Raw genomic sequence first — 22,473 nt, forward strand, 5'->3', positions numbered from 1 at the left:
GTTGGTTTACCTGCTTTGTTATTAATAACTGTCCCCAGACACTGCAGGGGGGCTGATCTCAGCACATCAGCACGTCTGTCACTACAGATGTTCCAGATGCAGCCGAGCGTCAAACGATGCACTGTCACCCTCTTCATATTTCAGTGGCGAGTCCTTGGCACAGGAGTTTCAGATGATGGAGATATGTATGTCAACCACAGTAGGAAGATGTTTTAACATATCGCACTTTGTTATGATGAAGGTAATTATGTGCATATACGGGAATCATATGCACTTAAATTCACTCATTTTCCAACAGGGAAACCATGCTGGTAGTTTTTACTATTGGAGATTGAAGTGCAATTCATATCAGTTCCTCCAGTAGGCGCAATTTCCCCAGTTTTCCAGTGCTGTAGAGCTTCGTCGTCACCTCTCAGAGGCATAAATACTATGGACATCCTGTTGTGCAGAGTTCATACATGGCGAACAGAATGGAAATTGTCACGTGCACTACACTTCAAAGTATATCTGATATACTTCTACTTGGCAAACATGGTGACTTTTTTTTTTTTAACCCTAAATTTATTTGACAACCCCATCACGTGTCACTTCATACAGGCTATTAGGATATATAGTATGCCGAACAACCTTACTTATGTGACTCAAAGAGAGAAGTGAAGAGCAAAAAGTTGTTAAATTAAGGACTCAGTTGAGAAATACAAGGAACCCTCAACAGTATGTCCTTTCTTCCTTTAAAATGAACCAGTACAACGTAATGACAGTTACAAAACACATCACTTTTCTGTAAATGGTAGATTTTATTGCTGTGACTCTCGTGCCTCGTGGAGTAAACAATATGACAGTGGTAGCTTTTACAATAGATTATTATTTTTTTTAAATATAAGTGGCAATAAAAAAAACCTTTTGTTTCATTTTGCAATAGATTATTGAGCCTATATAAACTGTATTAATTGGAGTTTATTAACTTATTAACACTTAAAATGTTACAAAAGTTAAACAATAACTTCCCTTATTGCTGGAAAAATATGAATCATTCTCGTGAATTGTATTAATATTATTTCCCTTTGACATTAAAAAAGCATTTCTTACAATGGGTTAGGGTTAGAAAAGGATGAATTATATTTTGGATTTTATAATTAATATTATTATTATTATTGAAGAATTTACGTGAAGCATTTTGCTGATGGATCTCCACCTATCTATTGAATTAAAAAAAAAAAAAGATACTCCTTTAAAGCACTTTTTATGTATTTTGGGTGTGTTGGTGATTAGTTCTTCTAATGAGGCGGATCGAGCATTTTGATTGGCTGATGATGGAGATACAGGAAGTGTCTTTGTTATGGTCACTGACGCTTGCACGCGCATTTTTTTCCCCACTTTTTTTGGTGTTTTCGCCTCGTTGGGATTTGACGTGCAACCTTTAATTCTTCCTAATACAACCTTTTGACCTTCCCTCTGCTACAACAGTTCCTCCTCAACAACCCCAAAGCACGAGTCCACGACCACGGCACCGCGCGGAGGAGCGCGGCCTCGTCGATGGACCTTCCTGCTTCCTTCCAGCACCCGCAGACCGGAGGCGGGTCACACCGGGCGGCTTCACACCCGCAGACCGCCGCTTCCCGACCAGACACCCGGAACAATAAACAGGCTGCGATGTGCTGTTTGTCATGTCAGGTAATAATAGGTTGTTTTTTTTTGTTTTAAATAAATAAATCTAACTTTTCCCCCCTTTTTATTTGTGATTTCAACTCGTTTATAACATTCCAAATTGTTGCACCGTGAACTTGACAACATTTAAATAAACTATAATTAATTTATCATCTGTTGTCTGTAAACTTTTCTCCATTTTTCTCCTCTAACTTTTCGAGTTTATTCTTCAAAATTAAGAAAATCCTGTTGCTAACCTTGTGTAGTTTTGCTAAAACTGCAAGTTATCTTGCATTGATGAAGCTATTGTATTACTAAAAGGCTATTCCACATCTATCCACATTAAATAAAACTTTTTTTAATGACATGAATGGGACTTTTTTTTTTTTTATCCTAGTTGATAATATTTTGAATCACCATTTTGTTCATTTATCACCCGTGATTGCAAGAAAGTAGTCCCTGCAAGTTTGTTTGGTGTGTCACCAATTAATATGGCTGTAATTACAAAGAAAAAAAAACTTTCCACCATTGCTTATGCTCATGTGGAATTTTTGGCTTTTTTTCTCTGCTGTGTTGTATTTTTCAGAATGGAAATAAAATAGATTTAAACTGAATACTTCTTCAAAGTTACAAGGAGCCACAACAGAGGGGCGAACAGGCCTCATGTGGCTCCAGAGCTGAGGAATCCAGACCTCCACTATATTCCTATTCAGTTCAATATTGGGCCTTAAGGTTTCTCATAATGAAGACTACTGTAACCACAATGCCAAAGCTTCAGCCACCGGCCAAACAAACAAATTATACAACCAATTGGTTGCGGTTTAAATGAGTGGAAACATTATTTAACCTTTGACACCTTTACAAGCCATTAAACAGTCAGAGGTCAGGCGCCTCGGGCATCCTCTTCCCCTGCTCACTGCCCAGCTCAGGCAAGTTAAACAAAAATACATTATTAAAATGAGTCATTAGGTTACATTTCCCTTTGTATGGTGACAGGCAGAATTCCCAAAACAGGCTTTTTCTCCCCCTCGACTCTCACCAACGAGATTAACCTTGACAACAAAGCATTCCTCATAGGACTTCAAATAGGAGATGGAAATGGCTGGTGGGGGGGCAGAGTCTCAAAATATCACACAACTGTCCATTAAATATGAGCAATGGTGTCCTTGTGAAGGGAAATCCACAGTCTGCCTTTTTTTTTCTCCCCACTTTGTGCGTTATTCAATAGTTTGGTCTTGAAAACACAAAAGTATTAAATGATCAAGAAAAGTAGTGTCCAAAACACATAAATGTTTAATAAATGCATCATATTTATGCTTATTAATTTAAAATTGTCATTGTCACACAACAGGCTTAGAAATGTATGTATTTTCTTCCCATACTGCAGTGACAATGTTGGTTTTCATCGACACTAAATTAACTTTCTCTTTCTAATTTGAGATCAGACTTTCTATCGTTTTCCCATGAGCAGGAAGTGTGTGTGTTGATGTGTGTTCTTTTTGTATGAAACCAGGTGTGGATTTCAACATTTGAACTCTGGTGCCGTCTGATGTTTGGACAGCTTCTAAGTCCTGCCTGCCAGTAACTGCAGCGGCGGCGGCGGCGGCGGCGACGGACACCTCAGCCCGGCTCCAACAGGGCAAATCCGGTTGGAGAGGCTCAAACAATGCTATCAGTGAGCTAAGATTTTTTTTTTTTTTTTTAACCCTCTCCTTCTCCGGCGCAGTTGCAGAGAGGACTTTGAATGGAAGATTGGCACAAAGACCTTTTTCTTATGAATTACAAGAATTTAATGTTTATTTTACAGATACAGAACAGTCATTCTGCTTCATTTATTTACTTTGAATTGCTGCAAGTCAGTGCCATGGTACACGCTTCTCAGAGCGGCTCAAGATGTTCACAAGGTTTCAAAATCAAATCTCCATAGTTTTTTTTTTTTCTTTCTTTCTTTTTTTTTTTTTTAAATCCTCAAACAAAAACATTTCGATGTGTTTCGACACTCTCTGTCTCTCTGCGATGAGCTCAACATGCAAACATCTCGTCTACCTAGAAGGTTGATGGACTATATAACATATGGCTTTTTTGAAAGCAATAAAAACAAATCAAAAAGTGCATCCAACACAAAAAATAAAAGAAGAAAAAGAATTCAATTCCAGTCTGTGATCACAAGTCTCGTCTGTACTGAGGAGCCCTGCCTCCGGTCTCTCCTCTGTCTGCTGGCTCAATGTCTGCTCTGCTCGGCCCGGACGTGGCCCGGCTGCCATTTGGGTTCAAAGGTCAGCGCTGACCTCTCAAAGGGCCCCGAGCAAGTGCCCACGATTAATGCAAAAAAAAAAACACGTTTCCTTTAAATAAATACGGCAGGGATTATCCAGCGGAAGGGAGCTCCGGCCTGTGGTCACACCTCACAGGTTGCACCGACCTTCCCGGGACAGGACGCCGCCGCCACTCCCGCCTGTTTCATTCCCACAAGGCAGTGCGGCCGTCATTATCTGGGTCCGTAGTCGTAGTTGGACGGGCCGCTGGTGGCAGAGTACATGTTGGCCGTGGCGGGGTTCATGTGGTGGTGGTACGTGTGTCCCCTGATGCTGGGTATGGGATAAGGCGACGGCCTGGTCTTGGCTCCCAGGTAGTGTTCGTAGGTGGTGGGGTACTTGTAGGGGTGGTGGTGCAGGGTGTCCGGAGGTAGAGGGTGGGGCTCCGGCCGAAGGTCGTGGGGCGGGCTGGGTCGGCCGCCGGTGAGGGGGACGGCGTGGAGGCCTCCCGGGACGGGCAGGGCGGGGCTGAGGACCCGGGACATCAACTGGTGAGCTGGGTCGGCGTGTATGGGCGTGCCGGTGGGGTCGCGCTCGTACTCACGCCTGCTGTCCTCTGTGGAGGGGGGGACAGCAGGAAGGTCAGCAGCGGCTCAGACAGAAACACTTTCACTGTAAGCAAATCAATGTGTCGTTCACTTTGAAAGAATTAAACCAGTTGAAGAACTTGGCTGCAAAAACTTTATACTTTGAATTCATCAAACAAACAAAAGAATTGGAAAAATACATTTTTGACAAGTGTTAAAAAAAAAGAGTTCTGATGAACTTTGAAAGTTACATTTGCTTTGTAAAAAAAAACCCCAAACGACTTATTTAATATATCCTATTAAAAGAGCTGAAAAAGGTCCTTTCAAAAGGCAGAGATGAAGGTTACTTGCACCAGCGCACCTATAGTTTTAAAGTCAAACTGATTCAGAAAAATGAAGCACAGTGAAGCATGAAGGGTCACATAAGTTTTTCTAATGCACAAACAAAATGATTTATTATGTCCCACTTGTAATAGCCTCAAAGTAAACCGTGTTGATCACACAAAATCAATTTTCAATCTTTCGTTTGGATAAAAAATTTCACAGAAATGCATGTTAACTTTTTAAAAAAGTGATCCAAATACAAGTTGAAGCACTTTTCATCAACTGAAGCCACAGTCATGCAGTGTTTCATTTACACCATATTTTCATTAAACAAATATAATTGCTGAAATTATTATTATTGAACTAATAAAATCATCAGTCATCATCATGCCAATGAAATTGGATTTTCACTTCATGTTTGCTCAATTATTTGCCGTCATGAGGAACCTCTTATATGTCCAGTGTGGATGACAGTGACTGGCTGATATTTGATGTTTAATTAAAAGCCAGCGTTGGCACGATGGTGTGAGATGGTGAGAGCATCGCTGTGCTTTACTTAAAGATGAGAAAGTCCAAGAGAGTGATTGAGAATGTTGGCTAATGAAGCAGGACCGTGCTCCATGTCTGATGGGAGACGCAGTTCTGAAGTGAAGTGGAAAAGAGGGATGCAGACCTTTCTCTGTGCCGTTCTGCTGAGGGGGGGATGACATTGGGTTTCTTGTTCTGGCAAAGGCACTCATTATTGGCAGAGAGCCTGGCCTGTGATTCCTGGGCCTGGAGCAGGGAGAATGGATTCAGTTACAAACTCACTTAATGAACGTCAAGGGCACAATTTATTTATTATATATCAGAAATGATGAATGGAATGATGAGAATGTACGTTGATGCGTGTAAAGCACCTTTATGCAATGACAGACTCCAAACTCAAATGAAAAGTGAAGCAGCGTGTTACGTGACTGCGATAAGTATTTCCATATACAGTCAGGAGTAATGTCTTTGTAAAGGCCTGCAATACAATAAGATGTGGCGCCGGATGAGCAGCGTTTTGAAGGAGTATTTACTTTAGTTCCAGCTGTGCCGGAGCTCCAGATGGGTGGGGTTTTGCGCCACTGTGACAATTACAACAGTGTCTGGTAATTTGTCATTGACAGAAAAAAAACACAGTCAATTGACTTTCAAACAATATCCAGTGATTTCTAATGTTTTTTGGTCAAAACTCCACCCATCTGGCACCTGTGTGAGACAAAAACAAGCTGCAAACACTTTCTGGTCCAATGCTGAGCATTTGTAACGCCATGTGCAAACAAGCCAGCGAGAAAGTGTAATATTAGTACGTATGAATGTATGTGCTCACCAGTCCTCTGGGTCACAGTCCCTGAACCCCTTTGCAAAGGGATTACTGGCTATCTTCAGCTGCGTGATCTGAAATGAAAAGGACAACATCTAATAAATCTCAGATTTATCACTAAAAGTCTTTAGTCAATACTCCTGAATTTCACAAAGGACACAACTGAGAGACACTGGATAAATGCTACACGTTATTATTATTATTATTATTATTATTATTATTATTATTATTATTATTATTTCTTGCAACAATTCCTCTCTCATATATTGGTTAGGATTGAAATAACTTAAATACAATTTACTTAAATACACCTTATGGTGTTTAAAAACACATTATTATACATGTTACTTGTCAATTATACCCTGAACAAAATGAAAAGGTCCAGTTTAAAGCAGGGCATTTTTTTAAATTCGCATTTGTACTAAAGGAATAAAAACATTTCATAACAATGCAAAAGTTGTATATAGTGCATTCATGACACTCAAAGACGCTTTCATTATTCATTCACTCCATTCTGGATGGTGGTGAACTACATGTGTCTCCACCGCTGCTCTGAAGCAGACTGGAGGAAGAGAGGCTGTCTATCTGCGTCCCTCCGACCTCCACCAGCCACTCTCTCTCTCTTTCTCTCTCTCTCTCTCTCTCTCACTGCATTCAAACAGGCAGTTTGGGGTTCAGTGTCTTTGCCCAAGGACGCTTCGGCATGTGGGCAGGGAGAGATGAGAATCGAACCTGCAACATTCCGATTGGGAGAAGGCCGCTCTACCAACCGAGCCATGGCCCCTATTTGTGTTTTAAAAAACACAAAACTTAATTTTAATGAATTGAATTAATCAAACGTTGATCTCTGGTTTATAACGTGATCAACAATCACGCGTCTGGAAATATGCAATCTTGTCAAATAATAGATTTTGAAGATTTTTTTTTAGAATCTAGGAGGTTTAACCTAAAAAAAAAAAAGAACCAAATATCTAAGTGAACCATCAGTTTCAATCACAGTCCGTTCACCAGAATATTACAATCACAATGAACGCGTCCCGTCCTGCATTACAATGTGGGGACTGAATTCGAGTTTTATTCGAAAATTCCAGTCGTTTCGCGTCGTTTTGGATAAATAACAGTGTAATCTGGTGTGTGAATCCGAACTGATGGAAACCAGAGCAGGGACGGTGCAGAGAAGAAAGAGCAGCGGTCACAGGCAGAGACGACATTTTACGCGTAAAAGCGCGCAATAATGACCGGCTCAGAAACAACGCACCATTCGGCTGTTTTGCACAGCACGTTGACAATTACAGAAGCACCTGCTTTTAAAATTACAGGTCGTATAGTGACTGCACATTTTGCCAGAAGTGCTGTGTTGTTTTTTTTTTCTTCTTCTTTTTTCTCCAAGCGTATTTTAGGAGCGCCGCGCGCCTGCAGGTCACACCGCGCTTCACCCGAGGCTGCCAGAAGTCACGGTGCTGCTTACCCGGTGGTTCTGGTAGGCCGTCACCGCCGTGAAGCGTGTCTCCTCAAAAACAAAGGTTTTGTAATTCTCCTCTGCGTATTTCTCGCTGTCCTTGCGTGGGTCCACATAAACCACATGAAACCTGGGCTGGTAGCGGTGCATGGAGTTCAGAATGATCTGGGGAGGGAAATAAAAGAATTGTAAAGTAAAACGTCCTGAAGGATTTTAGGATGAAACACTGACATTCTACAGCTTTATTATAACGTAACCAGATTGTTGCGTAAATCGCAAAAGAGATCAATAAAATAAAATGCGGTGGGTAAATGTTGGAGGGGGAAATTAATAAAAGAAAATCCAAGTGCAAATGCAGTTTCTGGTTTATGTAATTAAATAGGTTGAGTCATGCTTGGACAACTTTATAAAGTCCTCAAATTCTAGATTTCACTATTAGTATTGAACTCTCCTCAAAGTGTAAATTGGAATGACGTTTACTCACGGTGGGGAACTAAATCCCCCCCCTGTCACCCCCACCACCAAAACTGAGGGCTGTGCTTTGTGCCTTAAAAACTATATTCAACCATTGTGAATCCCAAAGTGGATTAAAACCTAAACCTTTGCGCATTGTTTTACAAGCATTCGTCGGACACTCTGGATTCATCTCAGTTCACATTGCGATCATATACCCCCCCCCCCAAAAAAAAAAAAAAAAAATATATATATATATATAATAATTAAAATCTCTCCTTTCTGCCCCATTTTCACGACTTATCCAGTGACAAGAAACCCCTGAGCCGGAGTGGAAGACCGAGCGGGAGGGGCAGAAATAATTTCCAGTGGTGAAATATTCCACTTCCTTTCCGTCATATTTGGAGTAAAGCCCCCGAGTGCGCTGCTATTTTTTTTTTTTGTGGATAGAGAATAATCTTTTTTGGCAGCATCTCACTATTAGTCACAATATCGGCGTTTATTACCGCCCAGTCACTTGTATCAATCAATCTCGGTGTTAATACAATGACTCTATAACTCATAGAGGTTCTTATTATTTTCGTAACAACTTACAGTTTTTGATTGGTGGGTGTACAGTTATTACAGTGACGGTCAGTATTTTTATCCCACATTTTGTCTCCAATCATTCTCACATCTAATCTGTTTTAACCATCTGAGAGGATTTGCTATTTCTGCGCAGTGGTTTATAAATTGGAGGATTTACGCACCCGTCAAATGTGCATCTTTTTTGGTTCACGTTTAAGTTCCAGGTCTTGTACTTACATGTCCGTTGTCATCCAGCAGGTTGTTGGTTAATTTGAGTTTATCAAATGAGACGATCTGCTTCATCCACTGCGCTCCTTTGGCTGGGGAGTCCGGGTGGTAATGGACCCTGCCCGGCGTGGCAGGATCAGCTTTACCCGCTACCAGCCACGACGAACTGTGGAAAGCATATCTGGAAGAGCGGGATCAAGGGAGGGAATTAGAGTCGTGGTAATACATTGACAACTTGAGAATGCCAAAAATACAGCAGATTAATTTGAAAAGAAAGTATTGAGCATATTCGTATTTGCACTTTGTAGACTATTCTCAGCCTGAATAGAACTTTATTAAATTATTTTTTACAATTATTGTTTACATAATAGTTTTTTGTGTGACTTCTTGCTAAAAAAAACAAAAAACGTCGGTTGCACAATGTTTTCCAGTCCTGTCTTGCCTAATTTGTCATTTTTCTGAAGACTTCAACAAGTTACCTGTAGCGTTTGTCATCTACGGGCAGGAAGTCCATCAGGAGCATGTAGTCAGCCATAGGATCCATCCCAAATATTTTCACTTGGAAAGTTGGAAACATTCTCCTGCAAAAAAAAAAAACCCCATAAGAAACCAGATTTTTATTTACGTTTTTTGTTGTTGTTGTTGTTTTTTTTGTTTTTTTTTTAACGTTTCTTGGCTCTTCGAGGCGGCACCCATACTTTCAGACTCGATCTGCGGCTTGTTTGCTGTTTGTGGAATTTGTCAGAGGTGATAATAAATGGTTTTGCTCTAAGTATTTGAAGCAGCATGCACATTTCTGATAAGCTGCAGGCTTATCGAGCTTAATTTCAGGGCCACAAGAAGACAGAGGCTTCGAGCTATTGGAAATGACGCGATTCAGTTCGTGCGTAACCGGATAAAACTCTCTGATCTGAACGGAGATTTGCAGTTGCTGCCTTTTAAGCTTCTCGTTTCTGACTTCTGGCGGGGCACTTTGAGTTTTCTTCTAATGTTTTGATGACTTCCAGACACACGAAGGGCCTACTCACACGTTGCTGCACATATGCACAAAAAGCGTGGTGGAATTGGTGTGATCAACGGGTTCAGAGCTTTTTGCCATCTGGATCAACAGGGGCAAATATATTTAAAACTATATATATATATTTATAAAATAAAAACAGAGCCGGAGAACTGAATTTGAATTGAAACAACGAGTATGACTTGAAATATTTAATGTTCTGTTTTAGGAAATCTGATTTTGGAAAATAAATATAGGTTCCGCTTAAACTTTCGCTTCTCCCCTGCAACACACGGGTTCGTATGTCGGGAAGATCCGAATCCCCCCATGAACAGCAGCTGAACGTTGAGTAATCCGCCGAGTCAGTGAAAGGGATCCTAAAATCAACGCTCAATTAACGTCAGTGTTGTGGCTAGGTGAGGCTGAAGGAGCTTTTAAAGTACTCCGCTGCAGATCTCCTTTCTCCTGTCAGATGAGAAACTCAACCCTCACTTTCAGGATTAAAGCAATCATCTCATCTCTCCTCCTATATTTAAAACACAGCATCTACTTGTAGAAAATAACATTGAACTCCATGTTAATGCGATTTTTTTATTACTTCTCCTCGTGGGTCAGAGGTCAACTGGTAACAGAGGAATGGTACATGCAGAATGTAGTGCGGTTGCTGCAATTAAAGTGCTCAGTTTTTTTTTTTAAGTATACAAATTAATCAGGTTATTTGTCTTTTAAAGAAACTGAAAAATAGATATATTAAGTCAATCCTACACTGAACCAAAAAGGCATGAAATAAAGCTGCTGCAAGAGGCCTGTATAAGACTCCATCCAATGAAGACTCAGACGTCAGAAGAATTTGTTCCGCATAACACCGGTGCGTAAAATCGAAGCAGAGGGCGTAAAAATCCGACTGAGACTCAAGGTTATGCTTATTAGATCTGTAAAACGCAGCAGGATTAGATCAACATGGTGTTTACAGCGGACACACACACACACACACACACACACACACACACACACACACACACACACACACACACACACACACACACACACACACACACACACACACTGAATTGTATTTGCTTTACGATAAGGGTATAAGAAACATATTATAAAGACAAATAGGAGCCCACTGAGATAATTTTGTAATTAATTATCAAAATAAGCGTCAAGCAAAACGATAGTTTTTGGTAAACTAGGACTAAACGACATAAACTGCGCCTCTTGTACCGGTGTGAAAACATAATTAGGTCATGTGGTGAGAATTAAGTGAAACTTAGCTTCCAGCTAAATTGCAGATAGTAATAAAAAAATAAAAAATAAAATAAAAATTTGTGAACTATTTCTGATAAGTCTGATGTAAATCCACTGTGGTCTCTGTAATATTTAAAAAGTAACTTTTTTTCCACGTAAAAGTCTTTTAAAATAAATTATATTTTAATACTGTGCAAAACTCCATTTGTTCTGTTGTTCGGACTCATATTATGCTCCAAGAGAAAGTTGTATTCCAGCCTGCAGGCCTTTTGGGGGGAAATAAGTATATTACCGTGCGCTCACCTGCCAGCCTTTGTGACGATCATCTCCGTGCCCAGCTGATTAAATTCGTCCCATAAAGCTTTCATCTCCAGCTGCACATTAATGTTGGCCACTTTGGGGTTTTTCTTCACTATGTTCTTGCTGTTCGGTGTGGAGTTCGAGGACGAGGAGGAGCAGTTGGGAGTCCCGTTGTCGCTCGGCGGCGCCTGGCCCGGGTTCGATCCCGGGTAGGTGTAGCTGTGCTGGGCGGCCGGACAGGGCTCGAAGTGGGACTCATGTTGACTATAGGGGTCCCCGGGGGACGGGGAGAGGTGGTAGCCCCCCGGCGTGTTGAGGCTGCTCAGGCTGCTCGTCGTGAAGGCTGCAACATCGCAAAAATGGGACAGCTGCGTCAGCCACGGGCTGGATATGGCTGAAATCATCCCAGAAAACCGGATTTACTCAATATGCCGTGCACGTTAAGTCTGTCACAACACAAATGGTAAAAACAGAAGGAGGATTCAGTGATCTCCAGATGAAGATGTCAGGCTCAAATTCACCCCGCTCGGTTCACAAGTTTCCGTCTCGGTTGTTCATTAGTCCCTGACGGTGCATCCAATGCCAGCATACTACGACGAACCTGATCTGAAATAGCAGGCGTCCGAGTAGTGCCGAGAAGTTTTCCCCCAAGCTGTCCGAGGTCACGCCAGAATCTCCAAACTATTCGCAGAAACGAGCGTCGAGTGCGTGAGAATGTGTTTTCGCTGCGGATCGATTGCGCTCTCTGCGGACTCCGCTGCGCGCTGCTGCAGTGTGTTGCACTGCAACACAGTCTCCGCTCTTATCTGACGCAGAGGGCCTCCCCTTTGCGATAAAACCGGTTCTTATTTCTATTTAGATAAGGAACTGCAGGTAATGTTCCTTTTCCTCGCCTTGGGACGGGACTGATTGACAGAGAAGTGCGCCCCTTTTTAATGGGCTTTCCGGCACCCATTTAACTTGTGGATAAGGGTATCGCCCACATCAGCCCCGTTAACAAACAATAGAGGATCTGCAGACTGGAGTGTAAAACGCTTTACAAGGTAAACACACGTTGATTTGCATGAACAAACAAACAGGCAAGGAGGTGACTGATGCTTCCTCGCTATTAACAAATACTGGACGATATGAACCCCCCATCCGAGCTGGATATGCTTATTATGGTCTGTTTTTACCATTACGCACCGGGTGCCCGTCTAAACCCTCCTCCCCTTGGCTTCATTTTCAATATATGAGCTTGTCTGCGAATTAAAGTTGACTCTTTGTACAACGCTTTGAGGTTTTGGAATCGGAAACTTTTTTCCACTTTGGTTGCTTTGCAGGCAGACTTCCCCTCCCGGGTGGTGATCACTATTATTGAATCTACATTTTTTTATAATTATAGGGCAACTGTTGCCAGATTTTTAATTGACTAATAGCTCTCTTCACGTATTGTGTAACAAACCACCAGTATGTGATTTTGCTCGTCTCTGTTCTTTAGAAATGTCGATAACGCGCAAGTCGTTTTTGTTTTGTTTTGTCACTTTGGGTGAGATTTATATGTAGTACAACACGTTTGTGGGCATCAGCAGGCAAATTTACCTTCCATTTCCCGGGTGACAGTGCTGTAGTGCATTTTAAAAGAACTGTGGTTGTGCAGGTCTGGCTTGTCCAGGCCGGCGCTCAGTTTGTCAAATGCTGCGTTTCCTGCTTGCTCTGCAGCCGAAATCAGAGAGGCAATACTGAAAGCATTTGCCTTTGGAGAGAGGGGACCGCCGTCGTCCATAGGCAAGGGACAAAGTCGTTAAAAGCCGTGCCTCCTCCTCCTCCTCCTCCGCTTTCCAACCGCGCAGAAAGCAGGAGAAGGCTGCGCACAATGCGGAGAAACATGCGCAAAAAAAAAAGGGCTTTCTCACATTCCGCCACCGGCGCTCCTTGAGTGCGCGAGTCTGCGTTTTCGCTGCTATTAAAAGTACTCCAGCAGCTCCCGCGAAGACCTCCCGAAGCTCTGATTCATTTGATGACCCCCTAAACGCGTCCCGGTGTCAAAACAGTCCATCCGCAGAGCAGAGAGAGGGAGAGAGAGAGCGCTTCCCCTGTTTCTCCCCCGGTCGTTGGCGGGGTGGTGTCATCTGAGTGCTGCCTTGAGGAGAAGCTACTGCTGCTGCTAGGAGAACGTCAAAAGTGAGCGAGATCCACGCCTCCTGTGCACCACCAGGAAAAAAGTGCCTGCGCTCTGCACTGGATGTTTTATTTCAATAAGACCTTGTCAGTCATTCCAATTCAACTTCAACGTCATTGCAATGTCCGGCTTCAAAGAGCGCCACTTTTCCACTAAATGATGGGACTACTGCACATTTTTACCAGCCCAAGCCTAGATAGGCTCTCCAGCCCTGACTTTGGGTGGAACATCAAGGGCTGAAGTGGAAAAAAAAACACAACCATATTTTACGAGTCTATACACAAGTGCTCATGCTGGAAATGTAAGTAATGTAAGTTTATTTCAACAAGGGTGGAAATGCCAATAAATGGAAGTCACGCTGTTTACTTCAGTTTCAAATGTTTTATTTTCAAGTCAAAGGAGGGTGAAAAAATGAGTCAAAGGAACATTTGGCTTCAACATTTGCAGGAATGGAAACAAACTCATATTTGGGTTTCCCTAATTTTAGAAACTGGTTGGCTTGATTGCACTAATTAATTTGGACATTAATTTTTATGCACACTTTTACGCATGCATATCCCCCTATGTCGGTTAGATCTCATAGTCCACACACACACACACACACACACACACACACACACACACACACACACACACACACACACACACACACACACACACACACACACACACACACACACACACACACACACACACACACACACACACACACACACACATTAAACCTTTACCTCCTCACGGCCTGTAAACAGAGAGGAACACACGTGGCGCCTCCAGCCGCAGCTGGACTTGACCTCTCCGCCTCCCGCCGCCACTCCGCTTCTGATTCTCAGCTTATCGAGGTCCAGCTTTTAATGTGCGCAAACTCAAGATGCGTCCTGTTGGAGATGGTGCGACAGCGGCAGGATATACTTTAATTTACACTGGAGTCACTGAATTAAGCGTGAAAGCAGCGCGGGGCTTCTAATGGGATCAAGTAGTTAGAGGATTAGCCCTATTTGTTTTGGATGTTGCGCCATGGGAGGCTTTAGGCGCAAATAAACCACTGATAGATACAATTGTTTTTCCAACAAGTGAGGTCCACTCTTGTTTATTTGAGTGAAATGTATAAACTGATTTGCTTTCGCGCACAGATTATTATGCAAAGCACGTCACACACTGCACAGGCAAAACGGATCTATCTCATCACCCGGATAATGTATTCGTCCCTGCGTATACCGACCTTTTTTAATCAGATATGATGCCATCGATACCGCCTCACTTCATCATTGCCAAGTCGGAAGCCTCCTTTGTAAATACTCAGGTGATAACAGACAAAATACAGGAGCCGACAAAAATGGGAAGACACTGTGTTGGAATTCGCTCGCAGGCCTCAGCAGCAGCCAAAGGCACAGCCGAGGCATTCATGCGCCACACTTTGTGAACACAACTCAACATTTGATTTGGCAAAACACGAGGAGGAAAATATATAATATCCCAAACTTTATCTGTGTGGAAACGTCAAACTTTCAGTTTCTGTACAAAACGCACACTTTAATACCGCTGTCATGGAAAATTGGTGGACCTTTATATCTATTTTATAATTTTCGAACTACTCCAACAGATCAATTCATTGTTTGTGGATCTTTCGTTGTCTTCCTTTAAAACTTGTTAACTTGCAGACCCTCCGTGTCGCAGGGGCTTTTTCCCCGAACAGTTTGGCACATACCTGACAACAACTGGACAAAGTGAGCAAAGCGCGTGGACAGCTCTCACTGATAGAGGATACGGGCACGGGCACCGTTTCTTTACGCACTGACTGATGGATGCAAAACAGGGTGGACACACTGTATTAACAATGCGCATTTATACCTGTGACGTTGAGGACCTTATTGTGCATTAAATGACTTACAAAATCAAAGGTTAAAAGAGGGAGAAACCGCATCAATTTGATGTCTCTTCTTTTAAATTGGATGAAGTTATTTAGTTCTAAAGCTCCTGATGACGTTTGAATTAAAAAAAAAAATTCAACATACATTTGGTCCAAATGAACGCTTCTTAATTATTTATAGGTTATTAATTTATTGCATGCAACAAGCACATTGAAATTGATTGTGATTTACGACAGATTTTTGATAGAATTATGGTCTGTGAGCATATTTAGTGTATTACATTTTTAAATAGTTACAAAATCCCTTTTCAGACAGTTATCTTCATCTTCATTGTACACCACTTTCTGATCGGTTTTCTTTTTTAATATCTAGATATTTTTTGAAGAAATCCTTAAATATTCAGTTGGTACCGACAAATCTAACGCAGGCCACTGCATCAAGGATGCCAGGAATCAGCAGAGGGCAAATCCGGGGACACTCGGTGTCATTTCGCGTGCATTTTTCCTTTTCATAAGACTACTACAAAAAAAAATGTTTGGAGCGAGTAGAGAAACTGCGTCTTGGTAGCATATTTGGACAATCGTTCAGTCACAGATTGCGCATATTTTCCAGCATAGTTGTCTTTTGCGTGTGAGTCAGTGGCTTCTGTTGCCCATTCAGGAGAGAGGCCTGTGTGGCCTCGCGCTCTGTTGTGGTAACATGACAAATTACCAAACCAAAAACCTCTGCCCAGGCCTCATTCAATGACACAGATCTAAAGCCAAGACTCAGTCGTTTATATATTTTGTGTTATCTGTAAGCAGGGAAGCGATTTGTTCTTCAGAATACCTGCTCGAGATGCGCTCCTTCTCCTCCAGGACATTCACCAAAAATCCGAGCTGTTTTTGCGCCTGTGTTGTTGGAGATGATTGTGACTCCAGCCTTACATTTAACGGCCTTGTGTGCGCCACGATCAGGCTGATAAAATTTTCAATTACGCGCCGACGTCAATTAACAGATAATAAATCACAGCCTATTGCGCTCATAAAAACAACGATTTTCACATTCACGTTGCGTGACTGCAGCTGTGGGGACCGAAGCGGCGCACTTCACGTATAAAACCCTATCCTGTCTAAATATTAGTGTAAATCCCAGAGTAAGAAGGAGAGGAAGTGAGCGGCTGACCGCTGACAGTGGAGGGCCCGGGGTGTCCCCTCTCTCTGCGGGGCTTTAGGAAATGCGGGGAAAAGACGCACTTCTGTGCGCCAGGAAGTTCTCCAAATGCAAGGCCTCCGCTGCGCGATCGTTCCAAAAATGTTGGCCGAAATATGTGCGCAAAAAGGAGTTTGGCATTTTTTTAAATGCGACTTCAACCCTATAACTAATTAAATGTAATATATTCATTCAAAAAGCATCCGAGCAATATGTTAATCTGATACATAAATACTCTTTATCCATATGTATTAATTTAAAATATTTATTCACATATTTTCAATCAGTGAAAAAAAAGCTCAATATTGTTTTCATGATTTTCTGCAGCAAATTCTGTTATTTAAGTGCGCTCACATGACAAATATAAATTCCGTTATGTAAGAGCTCATTTGACACCATCTCTTCAGACATTTCATTATAATTTGATCATTTTAAGAAAATAAATAACTATAATACAGTTAATTCCATATAATTTTGGAATAAATAAACGTTTCTTTTTGTTTGTTTCCTGAGCAGGTGAAGACGGCAGCCTGACAGCAGCACTGGTGGATTGATTTTGTTCATTTTTATTAATGCCTTCATTCAATTCGCTTAAAAAATGTCCAGCCAACCATTTTTACAGAAAATAAATATCCACATAAGCAAAAATATGTCCCGGACTTTTTTTGTTATAGGTACGTCCAAACTTTTCACCGCAGTGATAAATACTTCTCCGATCTCTATCATTATTTGTTTTTCCTTTGGCTATTTGTAATATTATCTCGTTATATTATTAATATTATCTCGACTTTTCTTGAATATTTAGGTTTTTGTTAATTATTACTTTCCTCTCAGCTTTTGTTTTTCGTCATCATGAATAAATTCAAACCCTGTCAACAGAAACTTGTTATTTTGCGCGCTCAGATTTAGGAAACGGATTATTGTGTTTATACAGAGAGGAAGGTCTTAAATACTGACGGGACGATGCGCTCAGATTGTGTCGCAGGTGTTTGCAGAACTACATCCTCTCACAATAGCCGTTCAGTCATGCGTAAAGTGAACAGAGTGGGTACACTAATCCTATTGTGCCGCAATAAAACAAATATATTTACAACCCTGCAAAGCCTGTAAGTCATTTATTTTTTAAATTCTAAATAATGAACTTGAATAACAGTTCAATTAATATACATTCACCTTTGTGTTTCCTATTATTTGTGTACGACTGTATTTGACAAATTAGTGATAGGTAGGGCATAGCATGCAATAAAGTTCCCATATACATACATCAGTTTGTGAGTTTTAGTAGTTTCAAGCTTTATGATTTTTTTTTGTGTGTGTGTTTTTTTCTTCTTGGAAAAATGACCCAGAATTCTCCTTTTGCTGGGGAAAAAAGAGCACATTTCCCTGTTGACATATAAATGTGTTTTTCCTGCCAGGCCCTGATGGCTCTGTATTTTTGGGGTCATCATAAAAGGATATGTGCATAAAAACACAATGGAAATGGTCACAATGGATGACTAAAAGGTGGAAATCATGATTCCCTGGTGCCTGTCCCAGCATATATTCCCACGCATGTTTTTAAACTGTGGAGGAATAAACTATAGTCTTTTTAAAAAAATAAAAAAAAATAAAAAAATTATAAGCTACAAACAAATTCTACTTTAACCTCAGAACATGACGATGTCTTTGAATTATACATTTTAATAGTTTTGAAAATATGCCATGATGAAGGGGTTTTCTGCAGAGATTTATTTTCCTTCAGCCTTCACGAACTCGACAAGTTCCCCGCCGGCTCCACTTCTCCAAGCCGCCATGTGCACGCAGAAATAAATAGACAAAGAAAGAAATGTCACTTTCTCCCTCCTCCTCTGCAATTGAGTGGGAAGATGTGTGCCACGGCTATTTGTTTATTTTGGGAGGGAAGGCTCTATCTCCACATGTCTCCTCGGAGTCAACAAATACTGGCCTGACAGCTGCCAACTGTGCCCTTCAACAGGCTGTGCTGCTCCGGCCCAGCGAGGCCTGTCCTGACTCTCCAGCCTCACTGCAGCCCAGGAGCAACACCTTATCCACATACTCTATTATAAGACGCCGTGTATTGTTGTGCCTCGCAGTGTATCTCTTCATGCCTGTGTGACGATTCTGAATACGGGCTTCACAGTTGCTATCCGCCAAATTCTTCATGGAGGGATTGGGAAAGCGAAAAACGGACAGGAATGTGTGTGTGGAGCACAGAGGAAGGGGCGGGATGGGGTGGTTGAGGGGGGGGGTGTGGAGTGTGTGGAGGGGGTACCCAGAGTCAGATCCCTTTTCAAAATGACTTCTTCTCTTTCCCTCCCGTCTTTGTTTTAAAACTGGGAAGCTTTTAGCTTTTGAAAAGTATCCTTTTCCTATCTGTTGCGCCGCGGCCCCAGTCGTCATCACCTTGCCTCTCCCCGCAGCCCGATTGGAGCGGTGGTAAATAGCTGGCATTCCTGCCACAAAGACCCGATGATGTGGGCCTGGGGCCTCCGTGATCTCTCCAAATTAATTAAGGCCTTTCTTCTCTCCGAGCGGGATCTGGAGCCTTTGTCTCTCTAATACTTCTTAAGCCCAGTATTAAATGGAAGAGCAGAGTCTACGCTCATTATAAATCTGTCACTGCCTGCTTTGCTCTTCTTGGCCCGGCCCGTGAGCCTAAATAGGCTTCAGTGTAGCAGCGCAGCCATCCACCAGTCTGCCTCTTGCCCTTGCCTCCTTATCTGCCACCCCTCCTCGCACCCCACCGGCTTGGTATTTATTTGAATATGAGAAGGCCTGCTTGTTGTTTCTGGCAGAGGGGACTTCAGGCCTGAGATACCCCCCCCCCCCCCCACTCCCCCACCACACACACACACACACACACACACGGTTTCTTCCAGCCGCGGATCTCTTTCTACATTTGTCCTCCCTCAGCCACCTTGGTTTGTTCACTCTTGACTGTCCGCCCCTCATTTTGTGAACTTGACCCGCAGGCCTCCAGTCGAAGACTATTACACACCGGTCCTCTGTGCTAATGTGTGTGTTTGAGTGCATGTGTGCATATCCCATTAACTGCTTTCCCTCTCGAGCTGTAATGAATAACTGTGTTAGCTGGGTTAATGTTCCAGCCAGCAGGGTGGCCACAGTCTGCTCTTTCTCTTTCAGAAAGTAATCTGAAGGAAAGTTTCCTTTATAGTTAATAACTGCACCTCTCAAAGGATTCTTTTTCTTCTTCTCTTGCTTCCACTCATTTTTGCACGACGGCGAGTTTGGTGAAGAATGAGTTCCACCCCAGGGGTTGGTAAGAAGGTGACTGCTTCATTTCAGTCCGATTGGAAACGCCGACAGTGTTTACTGGGGTTTTAACGTGGCGATTCGTTCTGTGACAGCAGGTTTCGAGACCAACAGCAGGAAATGAATAACATGTCCATTAAAAAGGGCCCCACAACACTAACCCCTGACAGTGAAATTAAGGAGATCAGGGGCGTGCAGAGATTTGACCTTGAGGAATGCCAACGCTACACCCCTGGCTGGAAATGCGGGGAAACGGGCTCCACTGTGGCTTTCTGTTTGGCCGCTCAAGAGATGGTGCGCTCCTCTTCTCAAATGAAGAGGCAGGAAGTCACTCAGGAGGTAAACAATGTGCAGAATGGAGCCAGTATCAACGTGTGGAATTCACCGCTTCCATCATTTTTGTTGGCATGGCTGCAAGCCAGCTGATAATGAACACCCCCCCCCCCCCCCCCCACTGCTTCCATAATGCAAATATTTCCCCATCTTGGAAAATGTTTACATTCAGCGGTTGTTGAACAGCCTGAGGACTCTGCTCCATGATACTTCCTCTGGCGTTATAGTCATATCTTGGGTCTTCAGGTCACACATCTCGCTCTGTGTGCGCCGTCACACAGTCTTCCACAGAATATGTCATACGCAGCCTCCACCAATCAGAGCGGGCGCTGGGCTGTCTGATGCTAATTACAGCGATTCATCATGTCAGGCTCTCCCTGCCACCGCATGTTGGTTCTGATCTCTTCCTCTCCAGATCGGTGACAGTGAAAGATGAGGGACCATGTGGCCGAGCCAGCACTGTGCCATTGAACCCGGCAGCTCAAGCAGCCGCTCCGGCCTCCACCTCCGTACGGCCCTCCGTCTCAGGGTTCGTGTGTGTGTGTGTGTGTGTGTGTGTGTGTGTGTGAGGGGGGAGGGGATTTGGCCAGTTGGCTAATTGCAGACCAAAAAGTGTAACTTTAGGTGATGGGGGTATTAAGGCATGTTGACTTGTGTTCACTGGGGGGCTAAACTGACACTCAGTTCCCCCCCAAGAGCGGACAGTTCCTGCACCCCCCCCCCTCCCGCAGTTGGCTGGGGGGTCTGGGTCACATTAAGGAGGTACTGTGTTAGAGCAGACCACATGACCAGCACCTCCAAAACAAGCAGTGCTGTGTCCATAATGTCAAACACTTCCTCCATCTGCATCCATTAGCAAGCTGTGGTGGCGGCGAGGAACATTTCAGAGCCAAAGCAAAACAAAAGGTCCAGAGATTACGTGCTGCTCCCATAATGAAAAAGTTCCCTCACCTATTGTATCAAGGCAGCAGCAATAACCTCTGCAAAGAATTCACTCATTGTGGAGATACAGATAAGCTTTTGCATTGACAGAAAGTCTTTATTCTTTTTACATCATTATTTAGATCATTGTAATCTATATTTAAAAGAAAAAGCACACTTGGAAATGTAGATTTTCTTCATACACACACTATTCAGACCCTTTCTGGCAATATGTATGGATCTGGATATTGGTGAAAATGTTAAAAATGTAATACTGTATTTAAAACCCAGGAGGGTATTTGTTTGATGCCCCACCCACAGTATTATCTAAGAATATTTCTATACATTCAAGTCAATGTGAAACACCCCCATGAGTCATTTATCTGTGACCCCAATCTCACCTATTTCACAATTTAGTGGCTAAAAATAAAAAAATTTAAAACAGTTTTCACTGGATTTCCTTAAAATATTGGCTCTATGCTACTGAACACCACAGTTCTACTATATGATCTATTAATTGCTTTTGAAAAGGATCCTATTGAAAGCACTGAGAATATGTGTAAAATCCTGCACTTATTTTATGTTTTCAACTTAGTTACTTTTGCCTTTTTTATAGACATATGTACATACATTTGGGTTTTAAATTTCTAAGTCAAATATATCAGTGCAGAGTCTTTCTTATACATTGTAATCAATAATGTTAAAGAACAGAATGGCAATCACCAAATATGGTCACTTTCCCACTAAAAGGTAAAAAAAAATCTCTGTTCAAAGATATGACTTCGAACTAACCTCTGATATTATCTTTTGTTTTTAATTTTTTTCAGTACAAATTATGAAAGTGTGATGTGCGAGAGCTGTAAATCAAAGTCTTCTGGAAAATCTACATAAAATCTATAACCATGTCAAGTAAAGTGTAATATTGAAAATCAACCATATAGTTTTGTTTAACATCTGTTAGAAAATTATTTCTATCTGGCATTGGGCATTTTGCATTAAAAAAATCAACACGTTATCTTCATGTGGCATGTGATGGTCCCAAAATGTTATGGTTTTAATTATTTAACAATTAAATTGAAAACTTTTTTGCCAGTTTGGAGCAAACATTTACCAAACCTAAATCTTCTATTTTATTTCTGCAGCAAAAATGGCCTCAAGTTAATTGAAATTAACTGAGAAAAAAAGATGAAACCACAGAAACATAGATGTTTTGTAATTAAAAAGCGTCTAATGATAGAATTTCAAATAGTACGTAGCAATAAAAACTAAATTTCACAATAAAACATGAGAGATTATGTCTGCTGGAT

At 42.0% G+C, this 22,473-nt stretch overlaps 1 protein-coding gene across 1 annotated transcript; it reads right to left on the reverse strand.

Annotated features, from left to right (window-relative positions):
• Positions 1-3,482: 3,482 nt before the first annotated feature.
• tbx1 (T-box transcription factor 1) lies at positions 3,483-13,216 on the reverse strand. The gene is made up of 8 exons (XM_080499536.1): positions 12,998-13,216; positions 11,420-11,759; positions 9,348-9,449; positions 8,878-9,049; positions 7,630-7,785; positions 6,168-6,235; positions 5,487-5,587; positions 3,483-4,518 (listed from the first exon to the last, which is right to left on the reverse strand). Exons 1-8 carry the CDS (start codon positions 13,179-13,181, stop codon positions 4,136-4,138), a joined length of 1,506 nt encoding a protein of 501 aa, XP_080355662.1. The 5' UTR covers positions 13,182-13,216; the 3' UTR covers positions 3,483-4,135.
• Positions 13,217-22,473: the final 9,257 nt, after the last annotated feature.

This window comes from Blennius ocellaris (assembly GCF_963422515.1).
Source record: "Blennius ocellaris genome assembly, chromosome: 7".
NCBI lineage: Eukaryota > Metazoa > Chordata > Actinopteri > Blenniiformes > Blenniidae > Blennius > Blennius ocellaris.

Bases quoted from the DNA above. Each gene is read 5' to 3' on its own strand.
- tbx1 (XM_080499536.1), bottom strand. From the start codon at position 13,181: ATGGACGACGGCGGTCCCCTCTCTCCAAAGGCAAATGCTTTCAGTATT. The intron at 9,450-11,419 runs GTGAGCGCACGG...TTTTTTTTGCAG, and splicing joins ATCGTCACAAAGGCTGGCAG to GAGAATGTTTCCAACTTTCC. The intron at 6,236-7,629 runs GTAAGCAGCACC...TTTTCATTTCAG, and splicing joins CGGCCTACCAGAACCACCGG to ATCACGCAGCTGAAGATAGC.